The sequence below is a fragment of the Prunus persica genome, chromosome G2, assembly GCF_000346465.2.
Source record: "Prunus persica cultivar Lovell chromosome G2, Prunus_persica_NCBIv2, whole genome shotgun sequence".
NCBI classification, from domain to species: domain Eukaryota; kingdom Viridiplantae; phylum Streptophyta; class Magnoliopsida; order Rosales; family Rosaceae; genus Prunus; species Prunus persica.
This window is the reverse complement of record NC_034010.1, coordinates 353,854-380,639: the sequence shown is the minus strand read 5'-3', so window position 1 is coordinate 380,639 and position 26,786 is coordinate 353,854. Positions and strand designations below refer to the sequence as shown.

General features: G+C 34.9%; 1 protein-coding gene across 1 annotated transcript; it reads right to left on the bottom strand.

Moving 5' to 3' along the window:
- On the bottom strand, nt 296-21,018 carry LOC18785995 (callose synthase 2). The gene is made up of 43 exons (XM_007220512.2): nt 20,782-21,018; nt 19,992-20,227; nt 19,218-19,318; nt 18,829-18,950; nt 18,637-18,730; nt 18,427-18,537; nt 18,226-18,342; nt 18,046-18,138; nt 17,849-17,940; nt 17,367-17,493; nt 16,743-16,880; nt 16,567-16,643; nt 16,392-16,485; nt 15,367-15,489; nt 15,167-15,284; nt 13,717-14,051; nt 13,480-13,532; nt 13,322-13,382; nt 11,600-11,681; nt 11,480-11,529; nt 11,295-11,381; nt 10,336-10,476; nt 10,111-10,205; nt 9,906-9,993; nt 9,668-9,828; nt 9,450-9,573; nt 9,261-9,358; nt 9,038-9,173; nt 8,712-8,863; nt 7,577-7,686; nt 7,351-7,476; nt 7,172-7,240; nt 6,890-7,079; nt 6,202-6,361; nt 5,846-5,965; nt 5,282-5,397; nt 5,064-5,147; nt 3,078-3,190; nt 2,770-2,999; nt 1,893-2,687; nt 1,737-1,787; nt 915-1,100; nt 296-745 (listed from the first exon to the last, which is right to left on the bottom strand). The coding sequence occupies exons 2-43, from the start codon at nt 20,173-20,175 to the stop codon at nt 488-490; spliced, it is 5,862 nt and encodes a 1,953-aa protein (XP_007220574.1). The 5' UTR covers nt 20,176-20,227; nt 20,782-21,018; the 3' UTR covers nt 296-487.

The following is a 26,786-nucleotide window of genomic DNA, read 5'->3' as shown; positions in this document are numbered from 1 at the left end:
TCTTTCATGCTCACCAAACGTTTAATTATCAATCTGCAGGAGAACAGGTGGTTTTGTTTTAAGATAATTTCGTCATATAAAGTCTGTTCCTTCACATAATCACAACTTTTGTTATTTGGGTCAATACTAATCAAACTTCTTACTTTCTTACTATGGACAACATTTTCAAAATCCTCAGTTCAAACTTTCCAGTCATGAGCACCAAATTTGCGGTCTTCTTTTTTCTTTTTGTGGTCAAAACATTGTTTTAAACCAGGTATCTCGTCCTCTTAAGATCAGCTGAAGATATATATCATACATCAAACAGGCAATGAAATTGTTAAGTTTCAAACCTTTATCATAAATATACATGTACAAGTATTCTAAGTTTGACAAAAAAGCATAAAGAAAGACATCTATGAATTCTTTTGATGAATAATTTGAGCAAGCACTGGAGCTATTTACATTGAGCTAAACTAGACCATCCTTAAAATAATTTGGATAAAAATTACTCCTTGTTGCTGGAAGAGTGGTGGCCCTTCCTTTGTCCTCCTCCTCCAAGAATACGTGAGATCTGTAAACCTCGACTGAATGCTTGGTTGAACAGCATTCGTGTTTGGAATTCGGAAACGAAAGGGAACCAAGCCAAGAATGCAACTGGGGTGAAAAGAAGCAACCCCATGATTATTTCATAACCACGAGCAAGTGTTTGAACTGACCCCCAAAATCCTGCTTGTTGAATTAGTGGCTTACAAGCTTGTGCAATCTATAGGAATATTTATGAAGAAAAAAAAAACAGAAGAAACAATTAGAAATAATTAGAAATAATCAACGAGTTAATAGACAATTGAAAACTAGGTTACAAATATTAAACACTAAATAGTTTGAACAGGAAATTAGCAACAACAAAAAAAGGATTAATATGATTTACTGACCAAAAGCAATCCCCATCCAGTTGGCATGAAGGCAAGAATGCAGACTACGACATCCCGAAGCGTCATATGAGGGAGCACTATTAAGGTAATGAAAATAGATAAAAATGTAATAAATATAAATCCCTTAACCAGTCGAAACAAAAGTTGATAGTCTGCACTTAATCGTCGCCTTCCAGCAGACACGGCCTGAAAAATTTCAGCACAATTGTCAAAATAAATCTAAGAAGCAATAAATTGATTTTTTACCGTCGTAAATTAGTTTGCAATAACAAAAGAGCTGGTAAAAGCCAAGTAAAACATTTTCTGACATGAAAAATATGCAGAAATTAACATAACCACATACACAAGCTTATTGACTCCAAAAATGCCTATATGAGCATTTGGCTTCTATGTAAGTACGTTGAGAACAAGACTCTGAAAAAATGGTTAAATGGTTTGTCAGATTTTGACATGCAGCAAAAAGTTAAGTACACTCCATTGGTTGGTAGAGGAAATCATTTTTCAGAGCCTAGATGGTGACAGTTTAAGAACTGTTTCTGTTTTAACGCTGTATTTGAGAGAACAAGAAAAAATAAAGTCAGATTTTTGGTTAATTCAGTTCTTAAAAGACAGATTTTGATGTTTATAACCTAACAAATACAAAATGCCTCTGCCTCATAAAAAGGCACGAAAGAAGAAAGCTTCTACGTGGTAATTTTTGCCACCAAAATAACTCATGAATGACATCTTAGGAAGTTTCAATAAATACAAATCTTGAAACAAGAAAGTATGGCTATGTTTGGAAATACACATATTAGGAGTCCTGAAATTTTAACTACCCACCTTCATCAACACCAAAATTAGAAGGATCACCAGCCACGAAACACCATAGACCTGCAAGCGCATTGAAAGGAAAATTAATATTTCCACCTGCTTTATAAAAATAATAGATATTAGAATGCATTAATAACGGTCGAAAGACGCATAAAATGCACATACCAGAAAACTTTTGTTTTTTGTAATGTTGAGGTGATAGACAAGCCCATACTGGTAGATGAAAAAGCGCAATGCTAATATTATCTCAGTAATGATACCACGTATTCCAGAGTAACGAAGATGCTCATGTTCCTTTTCCCACCAGGATTCCCAACTTTTATCGGGAGAGACACCGATGCCTCCATGATTGTTTATCCACTTCTTCCAATCCGTCCAGTCATCGACAATCTTTTGCCACTCAAACCCTGATGGATTGAAGAGGAATGGAGCAAAAAGCCATGTTCCAACCATGAACCAAATTTGTATCGTAATGAGGATATACACAACTGCACTTCTATATGAACGACCAAATATGTGGTACACAACAAGCAGAATCAGTAGCTCAATGCCCTTGACAAAGTGGCTTCTGGAGTAAAGCCTGTAATTATCAGCGAATTTGGCATGAAACACTACAAAGCTACGACCCGTTGCTCGGTATTCTGCACCTCCATGAAGTAATGTCTTTCCATAATAATGCGTCTTTGTACCAAGAGAAAATGTGAAAAATACAGGGGCCAATTGTAATTGCATTAATATGAAATCGCTTAGTGCAACACGGAACCCCTTTTCTAAACCAATTTCCATAACCATAGGCAAGGCCATCAAAAATCCAATTTGCACAACAGACTGAGAAGCAAGAGCTATTTGAAGAGGCTTATTGTCTCGAATAGCTCGATGAGTACTCAGACCATCTTCAAGCCCACTGAGAACAAGATAAAGGCGACCGTAGAGAAACACATAGACCGTAAGCACAGTCAACTGTCAAACCAGAAGCAAAACATTTGAGATAATGGTAAAGGATTATATAATAAATGAAGAGAGAGGTATATTTTATACATACTAAAGTGCTGAAATAGAAACCAATTGTTGTGAAGTAGCAGGATAGCATCCGGAAGAAATCAAATCGATGCCCAAGCCTATAGATGTCACGACTCAGTGTCTGTTCGCCATTCCCATTAGCTATTTTTGCCTCAAAAATCGAGATCTGGTTCAGGCCAACATCTCGTCCTTTACCAACTTGTATATATTCATGATGAGTAACACTGCCTTCACGTACAGTAGAATTGAAACCTGCAGACAAGAAACATGTGAAATTGGTACACTACCAATCCAAAACAAAACAAGTCTTAAACAAAGTGATGAGAGTGCCTGCAAATATGTCCTCGCTTAAATTGATGACTTTGGAAGCTTTGCTGACACCCCCTCTAGTCAGATGAAACAGTCTATCAAATACATCTGGATGGCCATAGTGGAATCTAACTCTGAATGAGGAAAAAAAAAGGATTCAGCAGCTTGACCTAGATAAGAAACATATGGTAACTGAAAATGTGTGTAGTGTGTTTCTTGAAACACTTCAAGAAAAACACAACCAAAAAAAAATAATGTCTAGTATCATACACTTGTGTTACAAATACGCCCTAGAGTTTTCAAAATTGTTCCTATCTTTCCCTGACCCGTTTAAAGGAGGGCCATGAGTAATAATTGATCACATGTAATAGGCCCTTCTTTGTGGTCGGCTTTGATTCTTAGCATTACTTTCTTTAAACATAACTTTCTCCATGTTTGCTTTATATTTGAATAACTTGGTGATTCAAAACACGTAACTAATGTTAAAATTCCACATACAGGATTCATAGTCTAAAACAGTCTAAAGCTTGATGTTGAAAACTTAGTCAACATCTATGCGTTCCTAGAAGTTAATATCCAAATTTTAAAAACATCCAAAAAAATTGATTTTCAAACTGAAAAAAAAAACCCTGAAACTCCAAAGATATAAAAATAAATAAAATACCAACATGACTACTCTAAGCTGCTATTTTCAATTTCGTAGATTTAAATGCCTTTTTGTCATATTTTGGACTGCATTATGTTTATTTAAGTGGCTTAGACCGCATTTTTCGATGCCAATTAATTGGACCTGTTTCTAATTTCAAGCCAAAAGTTGATACCAGAAATAAAAATTGGAATTTTTGGATCCAGTATCTGATAAATACTTTCTATGTGGAACAATCCAATAGCATAAAAACGTAAAACTGGTGTCCCATGTTGAATATTCAAAGCTTCGTAACTACAGATACCTATTAAACTAAATTGAATTACAGAACTGTTACTATTATTAAAAGTTTCAACAAAAAAATACACACTTTCTCCTGAAAACTTTTGTTGGTTAAATACAACAATATTCCATTAAAATAGTGCGACTTTTATTGTCCATGTTTATTTTTTATAAAATAAATTATTCTTAGAAAGTACTTATCGAGATCAATGAAATTGTATAAAAAGATTTAATGTTTTTGTCTAAAGAAATATAAAGAACAATGGATAATTAATCAAACTATCAACTGTGTAGTGTATTAAAAAACAATTCCATTGTAGCATAGCTGGGTTTCTAATTAGAACTGCATTAAGACTGCATAACCATATAAGAAAGTAGTTATAATCTATCTGTTCTATTGAATATCTAATAAGTTGTGCCACTGTTACCTTTAACTAAATAATGCAAAACTATGACACAAGTAAAGAATGCAGTAATCAAACTTTGCAGATGAAACTAATTTAATCATGTCACAATTACTATGATTTTTTTATTTTTTTTTTTTTGCATAATTCAATATTTGACATCGACTTTGTTTGACAAACCTCAAAAATGTTTCCAGGATTACAAATGTTATCACAAACAGAAGTGTAAAATGGAAGTTATAACTTATAACATTTTAAAGTTGATACTTTAGCTTTATTATAATAATGAAATTAATTTGGATATTTTCTGACAAAAACACATGCGCTCCTTAGGGATATTGTAACCTGCTTAGAGGGATTAAATTTAACAAAATCAACAAAGCAGGAGCATAGTCCAGGAAAAAAAAATACAGAAAATCAATAACCACCATTCCAACAAACAAAATACAGAAAATCAATATCATACGGGACCGTAGACAAATTAACTAATAAATATTTGAATGAATGTTGAATATGAAAAACATTCTCAGTCTGCCTAAAATCATAGTTGGTACGAAATTATGATGATCAAACGATTAACACAGATTGTGACAGCTAAATTCTCATTGGGCTGGGAAATAAATCATAAATTAGAAGTTCTGGAAACAGAATATAAACAAAATTCCGAATTCTTACCTCAGAGGGTTAGCCAGCAGTCTCTGTCCAATAGTTACAAAACTAGTCTCCTGATTCGACATGAACCATGCAAGAGATGAAACACTGCAAAAGATAACCGAAGACATGAAACGCCACACACAAGCACAAAAGAAAATTTTAAAAACAAAAAATTTATGAAGTCTTAATTTACTAGCAGCACTGGAATTCCTGCTTCAGAGCAACAACGCAACAAATACCTGCCAGTGAATATATGCTCCCTAAGTCCAAGTATTGTCGGATATCTAACACCATCATGTTTCTGAAATTCTTGCAGCAAATTCCTCATTTTGAATGCTTCTTCCAAATAGTTATCCTGTTGAACAGATACAACAACGCGGTAATGAGTTTCAAAAAAGCACAAGCATATAGAATTTATACCTAAACTGTAAGCGTAGCCGATACCCTATTCCAGTGTGACCCCCAACTTGTGTCGAGCTTTTTTCGCCAAAAGACCCCAGCATTAGACACATAAGTTCTAGCGACTCTAAATACATAAGGATTGTAAACATGTCAAAGAATCTTGAAATCACTTAATGTCCAAGTTCCAAAATGGCATATTTCATCCACCCTCTCTCATTGCCCTTTCCTCTCTATGACCCAAACTTGGCCACTATTCCTACTTTTTTTAGCCTTAAAATCCTAATTCCTCTCCTCTTAATGACTTGGTAGTTGGTGCTTTTGTTCTTTTTGTAATAACTAAGTATATACTTTTTCACACGCATGCACAGCATTTGCATATGGTCGTTTGTGTGTGTGTATACCTGGTTCATATCTATTGTTTGCAAGCCTTCCCCACGTGTGAAAATGATTGCATGGTTTTGATTTTCTGGCTTTCCCTCTCCCAATATTGCAGGTCCAGGAAGCTTTATCCGATAAATATCCTGTACAAGGAGATTTAAACAATCCATTGTAAAGCATTATTCATGCATAGAAGATGTGTTACAATGTTACAATTGCCTACTGTTGGATTGAAATAAAACAATAATTACTCTAAGAAGCACAAAAGTGAAGGAAACAAACTTGGGGTGACCCCTTCTCTTACAGGTCTAGGAAGCTCTGCCAGAAATATCTCAAATTACTGTCAATGCCCAATATTGAATGTTATAAAAATTATTACCTGATCCAACCTTTGAACAGGATCAGTGGAATCAATTGTCTTAGTTGGAGGAGCTGCCTTTACAAGAGCCGAATAGTAGACCTTCCGAACATTTTTTTTGGATTTATCTTCGCTAGTTTTCTCAACCTCGTCAATGTAAGCTACCCGAAGAGATGGATAACTGCAACAGGGAAAATAGGAGACATTACCATGACTTGCTTCTGGAAGCACCTAGGCCATGACTTGCTTCTGGAAGCACCTAGGCTTTCTACAAACACCTCTGTGTATGCTTGTGTGGCACGAAAGTTTATCTTTACAATATCATTACATGAAAGGTAAAGTTTTAGCAATACCACCTGAACTTAACTCCTTTTGTCAACTGACCACCTGAAATTTTTTCTTTATTGTTGCCCACATGAACTAAATTGTTGTTATATTAGTCAAAAGTTGATTTACCATTTTAAACCCCAAATTTTTTTTTCCTGTAAAATAGTTATAATTTTTTGTGTGAAATAAGTAAAGCTTTGACCATTTGGGAGAAGTTTGGCATAATATAACTACCTCGCTGAAAACTTGATGTTTGCTTAACCTATTACAATAAACTATAAGTATACTGTATTCATATCACACACACACACACACACACACACACACACACACGCACAAAATAAAAAATATAGATAAAAATACTAGATAATGAAGAACATACGTTGCCATAAGTTTCAAAATGTCCTTGGCACGAGCATCACCAGATCGCTTGTGAATTCCATATTGTTGGCATGACACAACATATGAGAATTTCATGTCAACTACTGCTTGGCATTGAGCTAATAGTGACGTTTCAGATTTTGAGTGTTCCTCAATAGTTGATTCAGCAGCCTTATAGCCTTCCATTAGAGCTAATAATAAGGGAAAAAATAAATCAATATGCCCTTTACAAAATTAACCGCACAAGAGATAGGGTAGTTACACTACAACTAAGTTTCAATACCTTCATCTTTTGCCATATCCAGGAAGGCCTGAAGTTCCAAAGCTTTTCGGTAATACATCATACCTCGTACTTAATTGTAGAGAATAGGGGAAGACAAAACTCATAATCATACATAAGAAATATAACAAATCAAATCAAGTGTCAAAGAGAGGGGGACAGTAGCCTGCATCTGCTTATACCAGTTTTGGTCAACGTTTGGCCTCGATATGATGCCCATAGACGGAGTTTCTCTTCCAGTTCATCATTTGCTCTAAGTTCTTCTTCACTTTCACATTTGACCCGCTCAAGAAAGTTAGTCCATTCATCTGCAATCAATCATGGGTTCATAAAAGAACAGTTCAGATAACAATGCACACTATATTGTAAGAGGAGAAACAACAAAAAACAAAACAGAAAACAATTCACCAGGAAAGATCTTTTGCAAGTAGAAAAGAATAGAGACACCATCTTCGTTCTGCTTTTCCAGGTGATCGACGGAGAAAAGAACTTCTTCTGAATAGTATGGTGTCAAAACCCTACAAAGTAATTACGAAAATATCAGGCGATATATGGTTAACAAAAAAAACTTTTGACCCACAAAAAGACAAAAATATCTGCCATCCCATATTATTTTACACACTTATCAAAATTATAAAGTGGTTGATACAAAATATGTCCAATATTTATTTTATTTTGAAATAGTGAAACCATAAGTCAGATCATCAATTTAAAATACGGATCAACTACAGAAAACCCCCCAAACTATATGGGTAAATTCAAATTCATTCAAAGCCACATAGGCAGTTAACGCTTGGACTGAAGGATTGGAGTGGTTTAAATGTAGGGTTTATGGGAATTTCTGTACGCGTTTATGAAAAAGTGATAGTTCGTGAATGAATTTGAAAATATCCCTATAGTTTGGGGGTTTTCTGTAGTGAGATTTATTATGTCCTTGAAATGGTTAAACCGAAGAATGTATTACTTCATTAACTGTAATGTAATACCCAGTACCCAAATTTATTGGATCATTATACTTGAAGAACATTTAAATTTCTGTTGTGTAAAATAAATAGGGCCTATACAGTTGCTTATTCGTATTAGCTAACTACATAGTTGGTCAAAGTTTCTGGTTACAAATTACATGCTTATACTGTTATATATATCTTAGTGTATATATGTGACCACCTTGCAATTTACTTGAAACTATAGTATTGTGAAGATGTGTCAAGTACACTTTCATTTGGTATTATCTCTCCTTGTCTCAACCGTGAGACAATGGTGTAGAGAAAAGTTTAAATTTATTATTTGTCTACGCTTCCACAAACAGTTTAGTTACTCGAATTGGTTTAGTACAAGAACTTATACACCTAACATCTATCTTATTGGTCATGGCTGCAACACCTGGCCAATAAACAAAACTTCAATTTGAGAAAATATTAAAGAACATTTTTCCCATGTCAAGGGCGTGACAATAATTGACACTGAAATATCTTCACCCCCGTCACCCATGAAAGGAAAAATGCAACAACAATGAAGAAAGTCCAAATTTAAGATAACTTACGAGAAGGAAAGCATATTTCGAACTTTAGGTGCAGGAGGCATGTCCATAAACAATGAGTTAGAAAAGAAAGAAATGCGCCTTCTAGCTTCCAAGTTGGATGGGACATCCATAGCAGACTCCTTCTCCGTAAGCAATAGATGAAGCCTTCTGATCTATAGAAGATAATGGACTCACATACAGGATAAATTTATTAAATGTAACTTTTACGAAACTCATTCAGACTGAGAAACCAGATATGAAAGGTCAATGTACTAACATTAATATTCAGGTCATGATGACTGTAGCTAATCCAGCTCTGAAATCATAACATTGTAAATGAAACATACCTTTTCTTTCCAAGCTTCTGTTTTTGGGGTCACTGGCACTGGGAAATTCAGTTCACCGAAATATGTATCTCGTTGATCAAGGGGTGTCATTCCCTCATCTTTCCCATAAGTTCCCCCATGGCTTGAATCTAGCAAGCTGCATGAAAAAGAAATTAATGGAGGATTGAGGGGAACAAAATTAAAATATTAACCTAGTTGAGATATCAGATTCCAAATCATTTACGTGGGAATTTCATCCTCCATTATGTCCCTTGTCACAACCTCTAACATGTTAAGCAAGACAATTACAACCTGGTCCTTGTCCTCCTTTTCGTTTTTCAGCTGTAGGTCATCAGAAAGATATGGTTGGGACTAGCGACAATCTTGATTAATCAATAAAAATATGTGAAGGTTCACTGTCAAATAAGAATACCAGATGGTCAATCAACTGAACAAATTGCTCATGGAGGCTTGGGAGAGCACTCATATTGAACTCCGTTGTCAGATTTCCCTCAGCAATATGCGCATCAACTAAGGAGAAGATATCATTTATAACCCTGGACAGAGGAGTCATCAGGAAGATAACAAAAGTCTGGCAGATGAAATGTTTTCTTTTTATTCTGAGACATATTCAAGTAGTATTGAACTCACTTCTTTTCACGCTCTCCAAGGACCAAAAAATTAATAATACTTTTAAATGAAAGATAGCACTCGCGAATAGCACAGCGCATATAATTGTCTGTACTCATTCTCTTTTTCAGCTCACGATCTTTATCTTTGCTGTCTTTTGCCATGTCCAGCGCTATTGGGATCTACAGAATTAGCAGAGTAAATACACGTATGGGTCTTGGTGAGACTAATGGAAGAAATTACTCATGAGAACATAGACCTTGCTAGCAAGCAGAAAAGGAGGCCACTGGATGAGGTCTACTAAATCTGGGTCAGCCCCATATGGGACAAGCAACAAGTTCTTTTCCCTGAAAAACAAATACAAGCTTTCAATATCAAACTATTTAATCCAAAAAGTAAAATAATGGAACTCAACATTCATTCAAGTTAAGGAAAACATTTCCTTGTCTGGCATCATTATTTACCTATCACTTATCAGATCCTCCTCTCTGAAACTGCTGATTATTTCGTTCCACATCTGTGCAAACTTTGCAGCCTCTTTCTCTTTGCTAGACGCGCTCTGAAACAACCAGCCAATGTGCAAAGACTCAAATGATGGTCTTTCAATGATTAACCGAGGGAGGTACCAAATTGTGCAGAGAAGGTCATTATCTATATTGGTAACTTCTCAAGCAGAACAGTGATCAAACCTTATCAAACTTGCGGGAGAAAGTGGCTTTTAGTATTCCCTTTTTCTTAGTCTGCTCATTCTTCTCCACAGGAATCAAGTAATTATTAAAAGCACCAGGCAGTGATTCAAATCGAGATCTCAACATTCCCAGTGTACGAATCTGGAAGAAAGAGAAAAATTTGGTAAGGTGATTTAAGTTGAAAAAACCTACAATCAGAGCAAGGATTATCCAGGCAAAATATCATAACCATCAAGTTTTTAAATTCTCTTTCAAGGATTATCCATGCAAAATATCAGCTAAATAGAAAAATTGTTCAGCCATTTGATTATCCATATTTTCATTTCAATTTCCTCTGAATGATTCTTTGCAAGGATAGCCCTTGAAGGATGAGCTCAAATATAGACGGATGTGTGCACTTTTCTCGCAATAAGGACACCTTAACATAGGAAAAACTCATCATATATATAAGGTGAAGATTTTATGCAAAAAGCATACTAAAATGGGAAGATTTAATTTGTCACCACAATAAGAAAAAAAGAATAACAGACGAACAGAACCAACATCTACAAGATATTCTATGGAAAAAAACTGCTCGTGTTGAAACCAAGTGAGGATCCTTTTCTCTATTTTTCAGAAAGCAAAACAAGTTTCTATTTCCACGGCAACAATCTCGCATAATTTCTATTAGTATTGCTTCACTTTATTTGTTAAAAATCATAATTGGACATTTTTTTTTAAAATTGATTAAACCTCGAATGCTTTGAAACAAACCCCAAGTGATGAGATTGTAGATTCACCATGACTCAAAAGCAATTAATTAGAACTACCCGGCATTCTTTTACTTTTTAAATAAAATCGCCCAACCAAAATGAAAAATAAGGATGATTGGGCTTTTGGCAGATTGGATTTATTGAGCTTCATCAATATGGAAAGTGATATAAACATGAGGATTGAAGAGAAAATAAAACTCCACCAACCTCTCCAAGACGGCGAAACGCGCCATATATACCTCCAAATATTGTGGAAAAGATGGCATACCAAATTTGAGTATCCATAAAGTAGACCTATAGAGAAAAATATGAATAAAATTTTACGAGCAAAATGAAGACAACTAAGTGAATGATAAGACACTGATGTGAAAATGGGAGAAACATTAACATACAAGAACAATTGGAGCCCAGAGTGCAATCACCACACCAATGTTATTCTTAGCTGAAAAGGTCAAATCATGACATCATAAACCATCTGAATATAAGGAAGTTTATATCATTTATGCATTTACCTTGAGGAAAAAACTCATGCCATTGGTAGGTCCCTATGTGAACTTTCATGATATCTTTAGTTGGTTTCACAAGAGGCCTAATCTGCAACAATGAAGAACAAACGACGCTGATTCAACAAGTTTGGTACTCAAGTCTTTTTCCTTTTCTTTTTATTTTATTTGTTTGAGAAGCACAAATCTTATCAAAAGAGATAATAAACTACAAAAAGTGAACAAGCCTTTTTTTCCTGTGAAGAAACAAATCTGATTAGAAAGAGATAAAAACTACAAAAAGTGACAAGCAGTCAATCATTGAGCAGGATAAATACCGATCACAGAAGAATTAAACAAAGATATTATCCCATATCTGCCCTTCAATTTAACAACAGATGCCCAAAGTGAAGATAGAAATGGATCACCCTCTCCAGAAGATCTTCAACCCCCACTCCCTTATAATTGTCAAAAATCCTCCCGTTCACCCTAAACCAAAGCCCACAAGACACAAGACAGCCATCCTGCAGCAACCCCACAAAACTCTAGCCTTCTTTCCTCTACCAAAGACGGAAAGTCACTAAGCACTCACTCCAGCCTACCAAATGATAAATACCACAAACTTAGAGCTACTGAACAATGAACAAACAGATAGTACTCTCCTATTTTATCTAACACATATACAGGAACTATGAGAAAGACAACAATTAAGTCTCCTTTTCTGAAGCAACTTATGCTTATTCACCCTCATGTCAGCCACTAGCCAACCCTAAATTTCTGAGAAAATATTTCTAGGAGAAGTCCCCTGAAATTTCCAGCTTCCAACGCCTCAAACCCTCTCTGCCTCCATAAAAATGAACTTTTATCTAATAGCAGCAGCAAAACTGATAACTCCATTACCTCTACTCCTTCAGAATTTCTTCTGAATCCAAAATCCCAACTCCCTGACTTAAAAGGAATAGATGCAAGCCAGGCGATGACTATATTATGAAAGCTGGATAACCTGAAAAACCGCAAGAAAAGCGACGCCAAAGGCTGTTCTCCCAACCACAACTCCTCCAACAATCTGACACTTTCCTTATTCCCCACCACCAATTGACACTTACTCCACTGCCCACCACCAATTGACACTTACTCTATTGCCCACCACCAATCTGACAATTTTCTCATCTTCTTTACCCAGCTTTAAGACAAGACTATTGCCCCATTGCCAAACAGGATGCTATTATTAACAAATCATAGACAAAACTCAAATTGGCCAAAAGATTAAATAACTAAATCTGCGACAAAGCCCTTGGGGTTAGCCCAAGTGGTGAGGGTGGGTGCAAAACAGGTTAGGACTACTCAAGGATTCGATTCTCTTCCATTGTAACCATAAGTAAAAAGTCTGCGACAACATGCTAAGGTCATTGCTTAAGCGTTTTCCTATTTCATTGATATTCTGATATTCAAATGGGCTTTAAATTCTCCCCTCAAGCAATTATGGGTAAAAGAAAAAGATGAAGAAAAGGCAAACAATTAAAAGGGGGGAGGAGGGCGCCCTCCATTACCTAATAAACAAATAAGTCATGATAATAAAATGGTGTTGACCCTTACTAGTATGTGCCCCTCTAACATCATAAAATTACAAGTATGCCAAGAATCATCGGCATTCACAAGAAGTAATCATTCAAACATAGATATGGACATAAGAAGAAAAAAAAGTTTACTCTGCGGATGCTTGTAAACGTTGAAGAGGGACTAAAGAAGTACCTCTACATAGTAACTGAAGGCTAATTTTGACACAAGCAGAAGAACCCAAAAAATGGTATACCTAGAAACAAAAGCAGTCAGTAACAGTGAGACCAGTGAATGTCTATCCCAGGCCATTCCAATAGAAAGAAAAGACAAATCAAAATATCTATGGTTACTTGAAAAGAGAAACTGAGCTTTCGTGCATTCCCCTTCCAACATAAAGCCGAGACTGCAAACATATCAAAGAAATGAATTAGACTGAGGCGAATATACTGGAAAAAAAAAAAAAATTTTGAACAAAAATTAAATGTCTAGAAAATGAATGATTCAGGTATCATATCCATAGGAGGCAAGTCCTGACTGCTTCAGTCCATAAAACACTTTACCAGAAATTACAAGGTACAAATACGCACCTGAGACCACCACATCATGAGCATCACAACCCTCAAGTGTGACCTTTCAAGAAACCGACGGACAATTGGGAACATAAACAACAATGCAGAGAGCATGTTTGGAGATAAGTAGATGACAACAGCCAAAATGAACAAAGAAGATGAACTTGGACCATTTCCAAACCAATTCCTGATAATCCGTGCAAATCCAGGAGGGTTTTTCCAACTATAAGCGTAAGTCACTGGTAAAATAATAACCCATGCTGCAGCAGAAACAGCCTTCAAAACATATCTTAGCCTGACAAAGAAAGACATGCTTCGCCTAGCTTTCCAGCTCAGAATTAAATCAAGAACAGCTGTAAAAAAATGAAAAAATATTAATCAAATTATAAAATTTATAAGATATCATAGAAGGCTCATATTAGTCATCATTAAACAATATGTATTCGAGGATAAAGCATCCTTGTGCAATTCTACAGAAAATCCCGTCATAATCTTCACCTCATCAGAGGTATTACATATTTGATATTACTGAGTTAAAAAGAAACACCAAATGAATCGTTCACAAGTTTAAACATAGCTTAAAACTCTTCATTACTGAACAGTTTCCTTATAGACTACGACCTTATAGCCTTATGCCAAGTGGTAAGAAAGGTAACATTCTAGGTTCTGGCTGGGAACAGGTATGACCCAGCAGTACAGATTAATTTCTTCCAAATTTTTCAGAAGATGATTCGCTTAATGTTGGCCTGATATTAGGGCTACTGACTGAGTTAATTTAGATTTGATTGAGCTGATTTGCAAGATTTCTAGTAACATTTTCTAGAAATTTTACATTGATTTTTTTACTCAATTCATATGATCCTCTTCTCCCTCTCTTAACTTTCTTTTCAACAGGATTGACCTACTTGATTTAATTAATTTTCTAAAAAGATAATCTAAGGAACTTTACATAAGGGTTGCCCCTACTTTATAGCTAGACCCCCCTTTGGAATATCACTAGATTATTGTGCAGGCACATAGAATGGGACCGTTCATGGTTCTATCATCCATGTATACCAATAAAGGCAAACATGGTTAATTTTTCATAGGAAATGGCATTGTAGTGATTTTCCAGCACAAGTATGTCACAGTTGAGGTCGATTATGTTGAGAATATTATCCCACGTCCGGGAAGTAAAGCCTTGCACCAAATAAGATATTGGCCTCTCCACCCATTGCCTATTGATTTAGGTTGGATGCTCTAATTGAATTATGGTATCAGAGCATCCAACCCAAAACCAAACGGCGATGGGCAGAGAGGCCCAAGATCTTTTATATTGTCGTGAAAGGCATTACTTCTCCCGTGTGAGACAATACCCTCAACAGATTATAGATACATGGAACAGCGACAAATTTGAATTTTGACCACAGATGCAACACTAAAATGAATAATAAACCAGCAAATAATAAGGTTAAATGGTTTTATTTACCTTGTCCAAGCTTCATTATCGCAGCAGTTATGAAAATACTCAGCACTTTCTTAAAGACATCACCTTCAAACATGGAACTTAATTTCCCCGATCCATTCCAAGCAACAATGATCATTGCCTAAAGGAAATTATTACGTAAGTCCAAAGAGTGCACAGACATAAGTACAGAAGATAAAGAAGGATAATAAGAAAAAATTCACCTGTAAACTCAATATATAAAAGCTCCACATTCTATCAAAACTTCTGAAAATGTGCCAAAACGAGCGTATTTCAACAAAGTTGACTTTACCAATCCATCGTTCCCCATTGTGAGGTTTCTTATTCTGAAATCATAAAATTTCAGAATCAAAAAACAAACAGTTAAACCAAAGAGTAGAATGAGAAAGATAAAAGCTTTTGTGATTATAGAGTACCAAAAAAGAAAGTTGTTTTGACCTGGTTAATCTAATTCCTACTTAAACATCTACAACAGTGGTAGCTTTTGATTTTTCCTATAGAGACTTCATGTATTCCAATAACAGATAACCTATTGATAAATTGCATCAGTAAAATTATCAGAACTGAAACTGTCGGCATTCAGATATGTTATCCATAAAACCTGAACTTGTAAGAACATGACATGATGATTTGAGACAAACTGAAAGTGCTGCATATACAGCCGTCAACGTAATTTCTGGGGGAAGATTTTATCAATGAAATCAAGAAAGTTGAACTATAAACAAGTAGTGATAAATGATCCATGTCATTAACTAAGTAATTTGTAAAGTTATATTCATGCATTAAGAATGTTTGATGATGATGGTGAATTGCATAATCATCTAGAGTATAGCCACTCTAATTGAAACCTACGATTTAAGCTTTAAGCCCTGCAAGGACCATCCAATTAACAAAGGTAATTTGTTCAGTGGCAGGTGTCTGTGATTACCACAACAGATTACCACAAACACCTGCCACTTGAAGTTTTTCCTTAAACTTCCCACAAGCAGAGGGCCAGTCCCACTTACAAGGCAGATGCTGAAGCATCTTTACTAGAAATAATAAATAATAAAAATTGAACAAACAAACAAAAAGGTTTGTACAAAGCAAGGTTGCAGATACCATAACAGTACAAAAAGAAATGGATATTTTTACAGTGGACGAATTCAATAGTTACATAATGAAAATCAGGGATGATAAACAAAGAAAGAAGGAAAACATATATTTTATATCCAAAGTTACAGCATACCTCATCTTTTCCAACTTGAATCTCTTCGACTGGCTGGCAAAAGAAATCAGCATCGGCACGCATAGGCCATCCTAGCTTAAAACAATCAACTGACCTACAATTCCATACCAAACAAATCTTGTAATGTACAGTCTTAGCATTGGAAAATGCAACCTAAACAGAGAAAAGCTTGTACCAAAAGTATTCATTCAAATCATCATAATTCCTCCACTGAGAATGCTTTGATTTTCCTCCTTTGCTCCTTTTAGCCTCCTGTAAAAAAGAAACAAAAAAAATTTAACGAGATATGAAGTAATAAATGTCAAAAGGAAAGAAAGAAATTTTATTAACAAAAGAAAAGTAGCAGAACACCTTTGCTATTGTATCATATATTGGAGTTACTACTTTCGTCAAAAAGGCCTCTTCTTCACCACCATAGGCTGGTTTTATGTGCTCACCCGTCATTGGACTAACACTCCCAGCTAGCATTCCATACAATTCAAATGCCATCTACAAAGTGTAAAGTACAACTGCTGAATCATACTGCTAAATTAAACATAGGCTTTCTCCCAATTACTTTGGCTTGGGTAACAAATAACAACGATCGCATTGGTAAGAATAATATAACTTATCCAATAAAAATATATATAGAGAAAATTAATTTAATTTAATTTTTAAATAAATAAATAAAAGCAAAAGAACATGAAAAATTATTTATAACATTTAACAATCTCAATACATAGTTGCAATATGTCTATAAAGAATCCTGACAATAGAATAGAGCATGAAGAAATAAGCTTTTAAGCTTCTAGTACACCAACCCTCCACCCTTCTGCAACAATTGAGTCCCAAGGAGAAAAAAGTAGATAACGTAACTGTCAAATCCTATGTGTTTAAGGTGTACTTGGGGTTTAGGGACTACAAGATGTTGTAGATTAACTTGAATTCCAGGAATACACATGTCATAAAGCAAGGCAAAAACATCTTAAAGCGTACATGATGATAAATATAGCAAAGGCATTCTGGCATGAATTTCAAATTTGCAGCTTCTCCCCAGATAAGAAGATATAAACCCATGTATAGTAATTTTCGCTGCTGCACTTCCTGCTGAATTGTTGGCAACCTGCCAGTTAAAAACAGATTTTGTATGTTAATAGTGTGGAAACAAAAGGACAGAAGCAAATCACCATATTTCAATGGACCACTATAAACCACAGCTAAACAAATCAGCAGCTCCGCTTTTCAGAAGACTATAACTAATCCACTTTAACATTTGCTAGAAAATATTGTTGGCGTGATATATTAGGTTTAGGGTTTATTATTTAATATAGTTGACTTTGTATACTTACCTTTTTTGTATACTTTGTACATCTTATAAATACCTCAGAAGAAGGAGAATAAAATAATTCAATTCATTCAGATTTCTAGAAATATCAATATTACATTAAATTACAAAGCTTTCAAAAAGGATTCCTTACCAAAGGCTACTTTTGCGATCCAAGTATTTACACCATTTCTTGTAATTTTTGAAAAGTTTCTTCATTACGTCTGTTAAAGCACGATCGTCCAACTATACAGGAAAAGATTTGGCAAATAGAGTAAGGTAGTAGCAGGAGGAAGGGGAAGAACTAGTTCAGAAAGGGAAAAATAAGGTAGAACTGAGAAGGATAACAACCTTGGGCTGTTGATCAGGCTTTGGTAATTGTCGTATGTGAACATTAGCAACCAACAGAATCAAGTGCTCCCTTTGATTTGCCACATTATCCTTCTGCACATTAATGAGTGGAGCTTAAGCTGCTCGTAAAATATGAAAAACTCAGTAGTTTATGACATTCATTTTTGTTAGTCACTTCACCTGGAAACCAAACATAGCCTGGAGCCAGTCTAGAATGTCTTCATCTACTTTCTTCTTGTGGTCCTTCGGCCATGGTAGGCCCCTAGTGTTACGGAGTGCTGAAACAGTTGCATGAATCTGGAGAGCAAAAACAAGAGACAATGTGTTTCACCTGTAATCTATAGACATAATAATCTCAGTTTTAAATGAAAATGTTCAAACCTCGGGAAATCTCATGATTGCCTGATTTTGACTATCAGGGTCAAGAGGAAGAATATTGTAAGGTACATATATCTGCTGTTTTTCTTCAACCTTGGTGTGAGCTTCCAAAATCTACAGTACAAAAAATACAGATAAATTTTACAAAGGAAATAGGTGTAAAACGAAGATTAGTATTATGAAAAAGTTTCAGGTCAAAAATTTCTGTTTCACCTCCTCAGCTACTTCAACAGCTTCCGTCTGATTGACAGCCTTCAAAACCTCAAATAAAACAGCAGCAGTTTGGTATGCTTTGGTCAGTTGCGCCCTGGGTTAGGAAAAACAAACCTTAAAAAACTAAAATATAAAGCAGCTGAGCAACTTTTCAATAAAAAATGGAACACGTCAATACTCCTAGAGACAAACCGATCTGCTTTATCAACAGCATTCTGCAAGGCTTGAATGTATTTTTTGTAGTAATCTCGATAAAAACTCTGCATTTCCCGAGCATCACTCTTTTGCTTTCCTGCCAATGTTGTTTCATTTTCCTGAAAAGAATCAAAATGATAAGTAATATCTCTGCTGAATTCCAAATAGTCCTAGATAAAAAAAATTAGGAGATATAGTACATATGATTTCCAACAAATGAATAACTTCTTATTGTTTATTATTTATTATCTAGTTATCTATCTGTTTATTTATTGTTTATCTATTTCTTTCTTTCTTTCTTGCTTTGGTAACAATGTCACTGAAAGATCACATCACATATATGAAAAAAGAATTTGTTGCAATTACCAGGGGAAATGAAGGCTTACCCTTTCTAGACGCTGAAGAAGTGCAGTTTTAAACTGGCGGACACCACGTCCACTAGATGTGGGATCTAGTCTGTGAGCTTTCTCAAAGGCATAGAACCGACCTAATTCCAACATACACATTAGTATGAATTGGACTCCCAAACATACAATATAGTTCATTAAAATGACTTTGAGTTTGTCTAAAGGTCTTTTTTTGCCATGATAAAATGTTGAAACATAACCCGTCTTATTACAATAGGTAGATTATCAACTAACCAACTATTCCACTGACTATGAATAATAAAGTAGCCTCAAGCATTGTAAACAAAAAAAAACAAAACAAAACAAAAGTTACTAGAAAAAAGATGCATTTAAAAACCCCAACTGATGGCTTCATTGACAAGCCAACATGCCTCGGAAAGCATAATTCTTCAAGTTCAACCCTTGGGGCCAGCTCCTCGGCAGTTGTGGTACTCTTCACCACATGTTTCAGAAACAAGTTGGTACATTTATAAACAAAATCCATCATGTATTCCTTTCACATATGACATGCCCTAATATTTGAATCATGTATAATGAGTATCAAGACAGACAATTTACATCCATCACATTTTCCTTTCACATAACAGCCAGAAGCTATGGGAATAAAGTCCATACTGCAGTGTATCCAATCCAACCAGTTTCATGAGCTTTGATTAATCAAACATGACTCCCATTACGAAACACGTGTGACTCTTACATACAAAGAGATAATAGAATACAAGCTTACAAGATGAGAAAACAAGTGCAACTCACATAGATAGGCAACTCTTGGATTCCTGGCCTCAACTTCATTTGCAACACGGAGAATAGGAGCAATATCCACCAATGAAGAAGGCACCACCTCACTATCCAACATGGGCTCTCCAAAACTTCCTGCAGTCTGAGTCCGCAGAATCCGCCTCTGCGGCTGCTGATCAAACCCCCTTCTATATGCCATCTCTACAACTTAAGCCCTCAAGGGCCAATCAAACTTGCTTGTCAATGTCTACCTGTTGAATCCAAGGACACGTAGCAAGTGGCATAAGCATAAGGAGAAGTGGAAAGTCCCATAAATTCCTAATCGGGTAAGGATCAATTTGGATGCCAAGTAGAAATTCGGTCTTAACCGTTTCCCAATTTGTGATCCATGGAAACTATAAATTTCACTCAAGCGAGTCTAGTAATTCAACTATATGACTTTGTTTTGAGTAATATTTCCATCAAGAAATTTAAACAACGGAAGATGAAATATGTGTACTTTTTGGAAGTCTTCCCTTAACAGCAGAAGAGATTGAAACAGAAACGGAAAAGATCACAAATTAACTACTTGGTCACTTTCGGGGAGATAAAGAAGAGCAAAGCATAGCATATATATAGTAGAGAAATGAAAGTGAAAGACAGAAACAGAGCAATAAAACTCAAAATAGCAATAGGCTTTCTCATTCTGAACTTGTGACTGAGCAATAAAACCCACCAGGACCATATATATTGTTCCTAATCAAAATCAACCAGAAAACGAAACCAAGAAAACAATATGCGCTGAAATCTGAAAGCTTTTTTTTACCGCTTTGTGTTTCTTCCAATTACTTAGGCCTCAGCTTGTGTGGGCAAGGCAGCGAAAGAAGCAAGCAAGAGAGAGAGAGAGAGAGGTGCGGCTCATATGAAGTGGGTTGTTGTTGTGTTGGGGGGGGAGGAGGAGTTGAGTAGGAAGAGGAAAACGTAGTGAAGAAGATGGAAAAGAAAAGCGAATAAACGCTTTACCAGTCGTTGCTAGAGACGAGATCCCTCAAGTCTCCAAGAAACATTAAAATAAGGAAACCAAGATATTTAGATATTTACACCTGTAATCATACACATGCACACACACTGTGATGTGAGACACTGACATTTAGAGAGAAGAGAGAAGACAGAGAGAGATGGGCCCTACCTATGGTCCTATGATGGGTGCGCAAGTCCAAGTGCAAGTGCAAGTGCACTGCAGCGTTGCTTCTGTTCAATTCAATTCAACTTTATTAGAAGGTGCCGTGGGTGGATGCCAAGCGCTACCTACAAACAAAGTTCAAGACAAGACTCAATACGCAGGAAGAAAGAAATGCATAGAGCATGACTATACTCTCTCTCTCTCTCTCTCTCTCTCTCTCTCTCTCTCTCTCCAAGTCAAGGCACTGGGTCCCCAATACCCAATGAAATCGCGCCACGTCATCACTTAAGTTTCTCACAGTGTCTCTCTCTCTCTTTCCTCTGCGATCTTGATCCTTTTCTGGGACACTGGACAGTGTGATATAAAAAACTAAAAAAAGGTGGGTGGTGAGGTGACTGAGGGTCGGCCTATCTAGTACGCACATGTGTACAGTGTACATACATGCCCCAAAAAACAAACCGCAAAACGGCAAATCTGAATAAGAAGGCGAAAAACAGGAAGCCAGCAAGGCGTAGACCACCAGGGCCAATTAAAAGATCAAATGTGTAAACTGACCAAATAGGCATGAAATTTTAATTACAAGGCCATCAAAAATGGAAATTTCAATCTCAATCAAACACTCATGTTGGATCGTCAAATCCCGCATGAACAGTAGAATGAAGGTCTTTCTCCTACCTTGCCAGTCAGGATAGCTCTTCTTTCTTTATCATATCCTTTGCACAAATACTGTCGCATCAAATAATTATAATTAATATTAAAGCAAGCTCTTTTCAATATTATAATCATATCATCTCCGGAGATAAGCTTGCCAAGAAAGAGCTACATGGCTATACATGGCTATACATGGCTATACATGGCCCCATTCCCTTGACGACGACATATAAATTATAGTCAACAATTCCTCATGAAACGACCCTCTTTTTTAATCTTTTAGCGCAACCAAACGGAGTTCAATATATCCTATTCACATTTTGGCGGTGTAAAGTATCTTTCGCGCTAAGGTTTGATTAGAAAAGCTAAATTTTCCGCTTTAGAATCTTCATACCTTAACACATTTTTTATTGTCACATTGACAATGTGTTTGAATGAAATAATTCTAATTTTCATAGAAATTGTAAATGGTGGAATTTCGAATTACATCATTTTAAATGTCTTCAGTTGTAAATTTCAGTACTTGAATGTCATTTATGTGAAATTTAAGAAATGACTGTAATAAAATGATATTGGAAGTTGATGTTTTTCTATTAAAGTATTTATTTAAGCACAAATTTGCACTTCAAAAGTCTCACTTTTATTTTTTTATTTTGAAGAACCATATTATTTCCCTAATTTTATAATATTTAACTAGCCTCTCACAAAAAAAAAATATTTTATTTTATTTTAGAATTAAAAAAGATAATGGGTAGTTGTGTTCCATAAAAATAGGATCCATAATCTGATTTTTTTATTAATTTTAATTTTTTTTAATATGAAAAAGTATGAATTTACCATATTATCCTCATTTAATTAATAATTTCAATTCTTAATGTTTGCATTAACTAAGTGTATTTTTTGATATTTTAAATATTTTACCATTCTCTATACTAGCCTCTCTGCACGCGCTTCCGCGCATGCGAGAGGTTTTTTTTAAAAAAAATTTAAATTTATTTTAGAATTAAAAAAGATAATGGCTATTTGTGTTCTATAAAAATAGGGAATTTTCTTTTAATTTTAATTTTTTTAATACGAAAAATTATGAATTTACCATATTATCCTCATTTAATTAATAATTTCAATTCTTAATGTTTGCATTAACCAATGGCATTTTCTGGTATTTTGAATGTTTCACCATTCTCTGCCTTTTGCTTTATATATACTAGCCTCTCTGCACGCGCTTCCGCGCTTGCGAGAGGTTTTTTAAAAAAAATAAGTAAATTTATTTTAGAATTAAAAAAGATAATGGGTAGTTGTGTTCCATAAAAATAAGATCCATTATCTGCTTTTTCTTTTTCTTTTAATTTTTTTAAATATGAAAAAGTGTGAATTTACCATATTATCCTCATTTAATTAATAATTTGAATTCTTAATGTTTGCATTAACCAAGGGCATTTTCTGGTATTTTGAATGTTTCACCATTCTCTGCCTTTTGCTTTATATATATAGATATATATATATATATAGATATAATTCATATATGTAGCATTAATTCTGACACGTAGGTGGTAGTTTCGCAAAATAAAAAGCCAATAAGAAAGCGATTGATTAAATTAAATAATAAACATAAAATATCAAAAGTTAGGGATATGTTAGCATCAGCAAGATAAACTCTATCTGCTCAAGAAAGCAGCATGAGCACGAAAAATGACAAATAATGGGATGAGACCAACATGTATGATAAATGGCATGATGTATGATGTATGGCCTAACATACATTTATTACCAATCAGGACATGGAGAAGGAACTATAAGGAGCACAAGCACTTGACGCCTATCATGTAGATTGCAAACTTCACTTGCCAGAAAGCTTAGGACCTAATGCAATTTTGATCATAACTACTTTTGGGAAAAGTATTCCGCGGTACTTCTTCATAAGACACTTTTATGATCTACAAATCATTTTTAAGGTTTTTCGTCAAACATCTTGAGAAACGTTTTTAGTTATCAAAAAAACATTATTAATCCTTTTAGAAGTAATATCAAACTGATAACCATTTAAAATTAAAAGCACAAATAGTCTAATATTATGTAATAAAAGTTAAAGTTAATCTAATATTGAAAATCCACTTTTGTATTTCCTAATGTGAATTTTGAAGACAACCTTTTTCCAGTGAAATGTACCTTTTAAATGTTGATGTGAGTAAATCAATTTGTTAGTGCAAAGTAAAAACTTACCATGATTAATTTTCAAGAAGAAGCAACCTCTAAATATGTTTATTTATCATGAATAGATTCCTTTTTTAAAATTCCGAGAAGCTGAGTTGTCATTCTTCATGTGGGCCACAAACATTAAAGGAATTAATAACATTTTTTTTTTTTTCATAAAAAAGGAATTAATAACATGGTTACTTATTATGAATGAATATTGGAATGACTCTAATTCTTACTCTTGTGTGTATGGATATTAGAATAATAATACAAATTTATCTGACAGTCTGAAGTATTAGAATAGAGGTGGGCTTTGTTTGATTTGGTTCAATTTTGAGCCCAAACCGTGCGCCGAACCGTAAACATCAGTTTGGAGAAAATTCAAACTGTGCGCCGAACCAATGAGGTGGGAAACTGATCATCTCGGTTAACCGGTTACCTCGGTTTGGTTTGGTTTGGTGAAAACCTGCTTGAAAATATTTAGACTCTAAATTCATTCAAAACCTGTTGAAATTCATTCACCATTCACATCACAACATATTCAAATTCATTCATTCATTCAATCCTTTCAAACTAAAACATATGCATCGTTCATCATTCACATCCATTCAAAGTTTCAAAGAAAATCATATGCATCATTCACCATTCACGTGTATTATAATTATTTAATTACATATAATTTAACATATTCGGTTTGGTTCGGTTAACCGATGGTTTTTAAAATTAGAAACCGGGCACTAGCCCATGACCACCGGTTCGGTTTGGTTCATACACCGTTGACCAAAAAGAGAAAGAAAAAATCAAACCAAACCGAACCGAACCGACCAATTTGTTTCTGTCGGTTTGGCCGGTTTTCGGTCCCATATGCCCAGCTCTATATTAGAATGATTCTAATTTTTAACTTCCCTTGCATTTACTATCACATAAGAATAAAAATGAGATGTTGATTCCACATTAAAATCTACAATAAAAAATCAAGAATGAGATCAACTAGAGGGTCCCTTATCTAAATTCCCCGATTCATGGCTTCCCCGATTCATAAGGGCTGGCTGACGCACAGAAGGATAAGGCAAACCCATGGCAGCCAGAAAGTTGGTTGTGAAGGTCCATATATCGGCGCCCCAATAATTGGCTGGTGTGCGAAGTGTTCGACCAAAGGCCTAAATGAAAGAGGGTGTGTTATTTTAAGCGCCTGGCATGTGGATGTATTTCCGTGTTTCATTGATGTAGGTGATTCAAATATTTATCAAAACAATACCTGGTGGTCAGTGAGAGCGACTGTAATTTATCTCCTCTATATTGAAAGTAGTATTGTTCATCAAAGATTTTCCTTCTCTTCTCACCGCCAATGAAGTACTCTTTTTTCTATGGATGTTGTCTTATGCCTGTGATGAGAATCATTAAAGTTATTTTTGCTCTATTAGTGAACTCACGTTGTGGGTTCTAAAAAAAGACCAGATCAACGAAAATTGTAAAAAAATAGCAAATTGGACATACATAAGATGGACAAGAGATCAGATTCGACACAAATGAAAGTAATTAGGTGCTGAAAAATACAAGACAAACAATTTATATTAGTTTAGTATGATAATCAGGCAATCAATTTATTTGTATCAATTCAAGGAAGTAGATAAAAATGATTTGTTTTATTAGTTTAGTTTAATAATCAGACAATTGTAACTTGTATTGTTGTTGTTTTTGCCATGAATTATGAATGAAAGTACTATCTTTCTATATTTTAGTGTTATTTTTATTTAGAACTTTTACACTACGATCGCATACGGTAACAATCATGAATCCGCTATTGTCCATTCCTGATAAATAAATATGCCAAAGGGTCACTTGAAAGTGGTAACCGTGCTATACAACCCAACTGTTCTATGATGCTTAAGTTACTTTACCCTAAAGTAGCAAAGGCTTAAAGTGGAAGAAGATGGTGTACCTTCTTTATGTAAGTACTACGATCATTTTATAAATGGATACGAGTTTTGCCTCTTATGTTATCTTTCAATGTGGAATTCTTGAGTACTATCTGACATGGCATCCGTTGAATGGTTGGATTGACTATTCAAGACATGCCACCTAACACCTACTAGCTCATTTTGGGAGAAAAACTTAGTTGCAACGGGAATATCACTGTTTTGCTATTCAAGACCAATAATGCTATGTCACATGAAAGTGTTATCACACGAGTCATAGCTTTATTGGTTGGGATATATCAAAATAGTGTTATCCCCGTTTTATGAAAATCTTTCTCCTATTTTAAGGAGTCTGGCGTCATGCACATGTTACTTCATTTATTATGTGCCTCAGAGCCATTCAATGTAGGGAGAATTTTTATTGGGTTTTTCTTTTTTCTTTTTTTGGAGAGAATTGGTACTAGTATTGTGGAATGATGACTTTCAGGTTAATTAAAAAGATATTATTTTTATCTTTGCACTCCAGGTACTACATTTGATTCTCCCTAGTATCATTTGTATAAAAAGTGTATATTATTTTTATATGGAAAAAATTATTGTTTTTAATTTCTATGTTTATATAAATTAAATACATGTGTCAAATTTGATGTAAAATAAAAAGAGGTAAAAGGTTTCTCACACATACTATGGAGGTGCCATGGAGGTTTGAACTTGAGACCATTTGTCTAAAAATCAAGGTAATTTCTTTTTTTATTCATGAAAAAGGTCATTTCCACTTAGTTTGACCGGTTGGTATTTTTAGATGTGATTGACTAGGGGTGGTTGCGGTTGGGTTACCGCAAATGAAACTGTGAACCGATCGATATATTGCTGTATACCGCAATT

What these genes read in the sequence shown, in the direction of transcription:
- LOC18785995 (XM_007220512.2), bottom strand. Translation starts at nt 20,175, where the DNA reads ATGGCATATAGAAGGGGGTTTGATCAGCAGCCGCAGAGGCGGATTCTG. An exon ending in GATCGCAAAAGTAGCCTTTG is followed by an intron (nt 17,494 to 17,848) that starts GTAAGGAATCCT and finishes TTTAACTGGCAG; the next exon opens with GTTGCCAACAATTCAGCAGG. An exon ending in TATATGATACAATAGCAAAG is followed by an intron (nt 16,644 to 16,742) that starts GTGTTCTGCTAC and finishes TCTTTTTTACAG; the next exon opens with GAGGCTAAAAGGAGCAAAGG.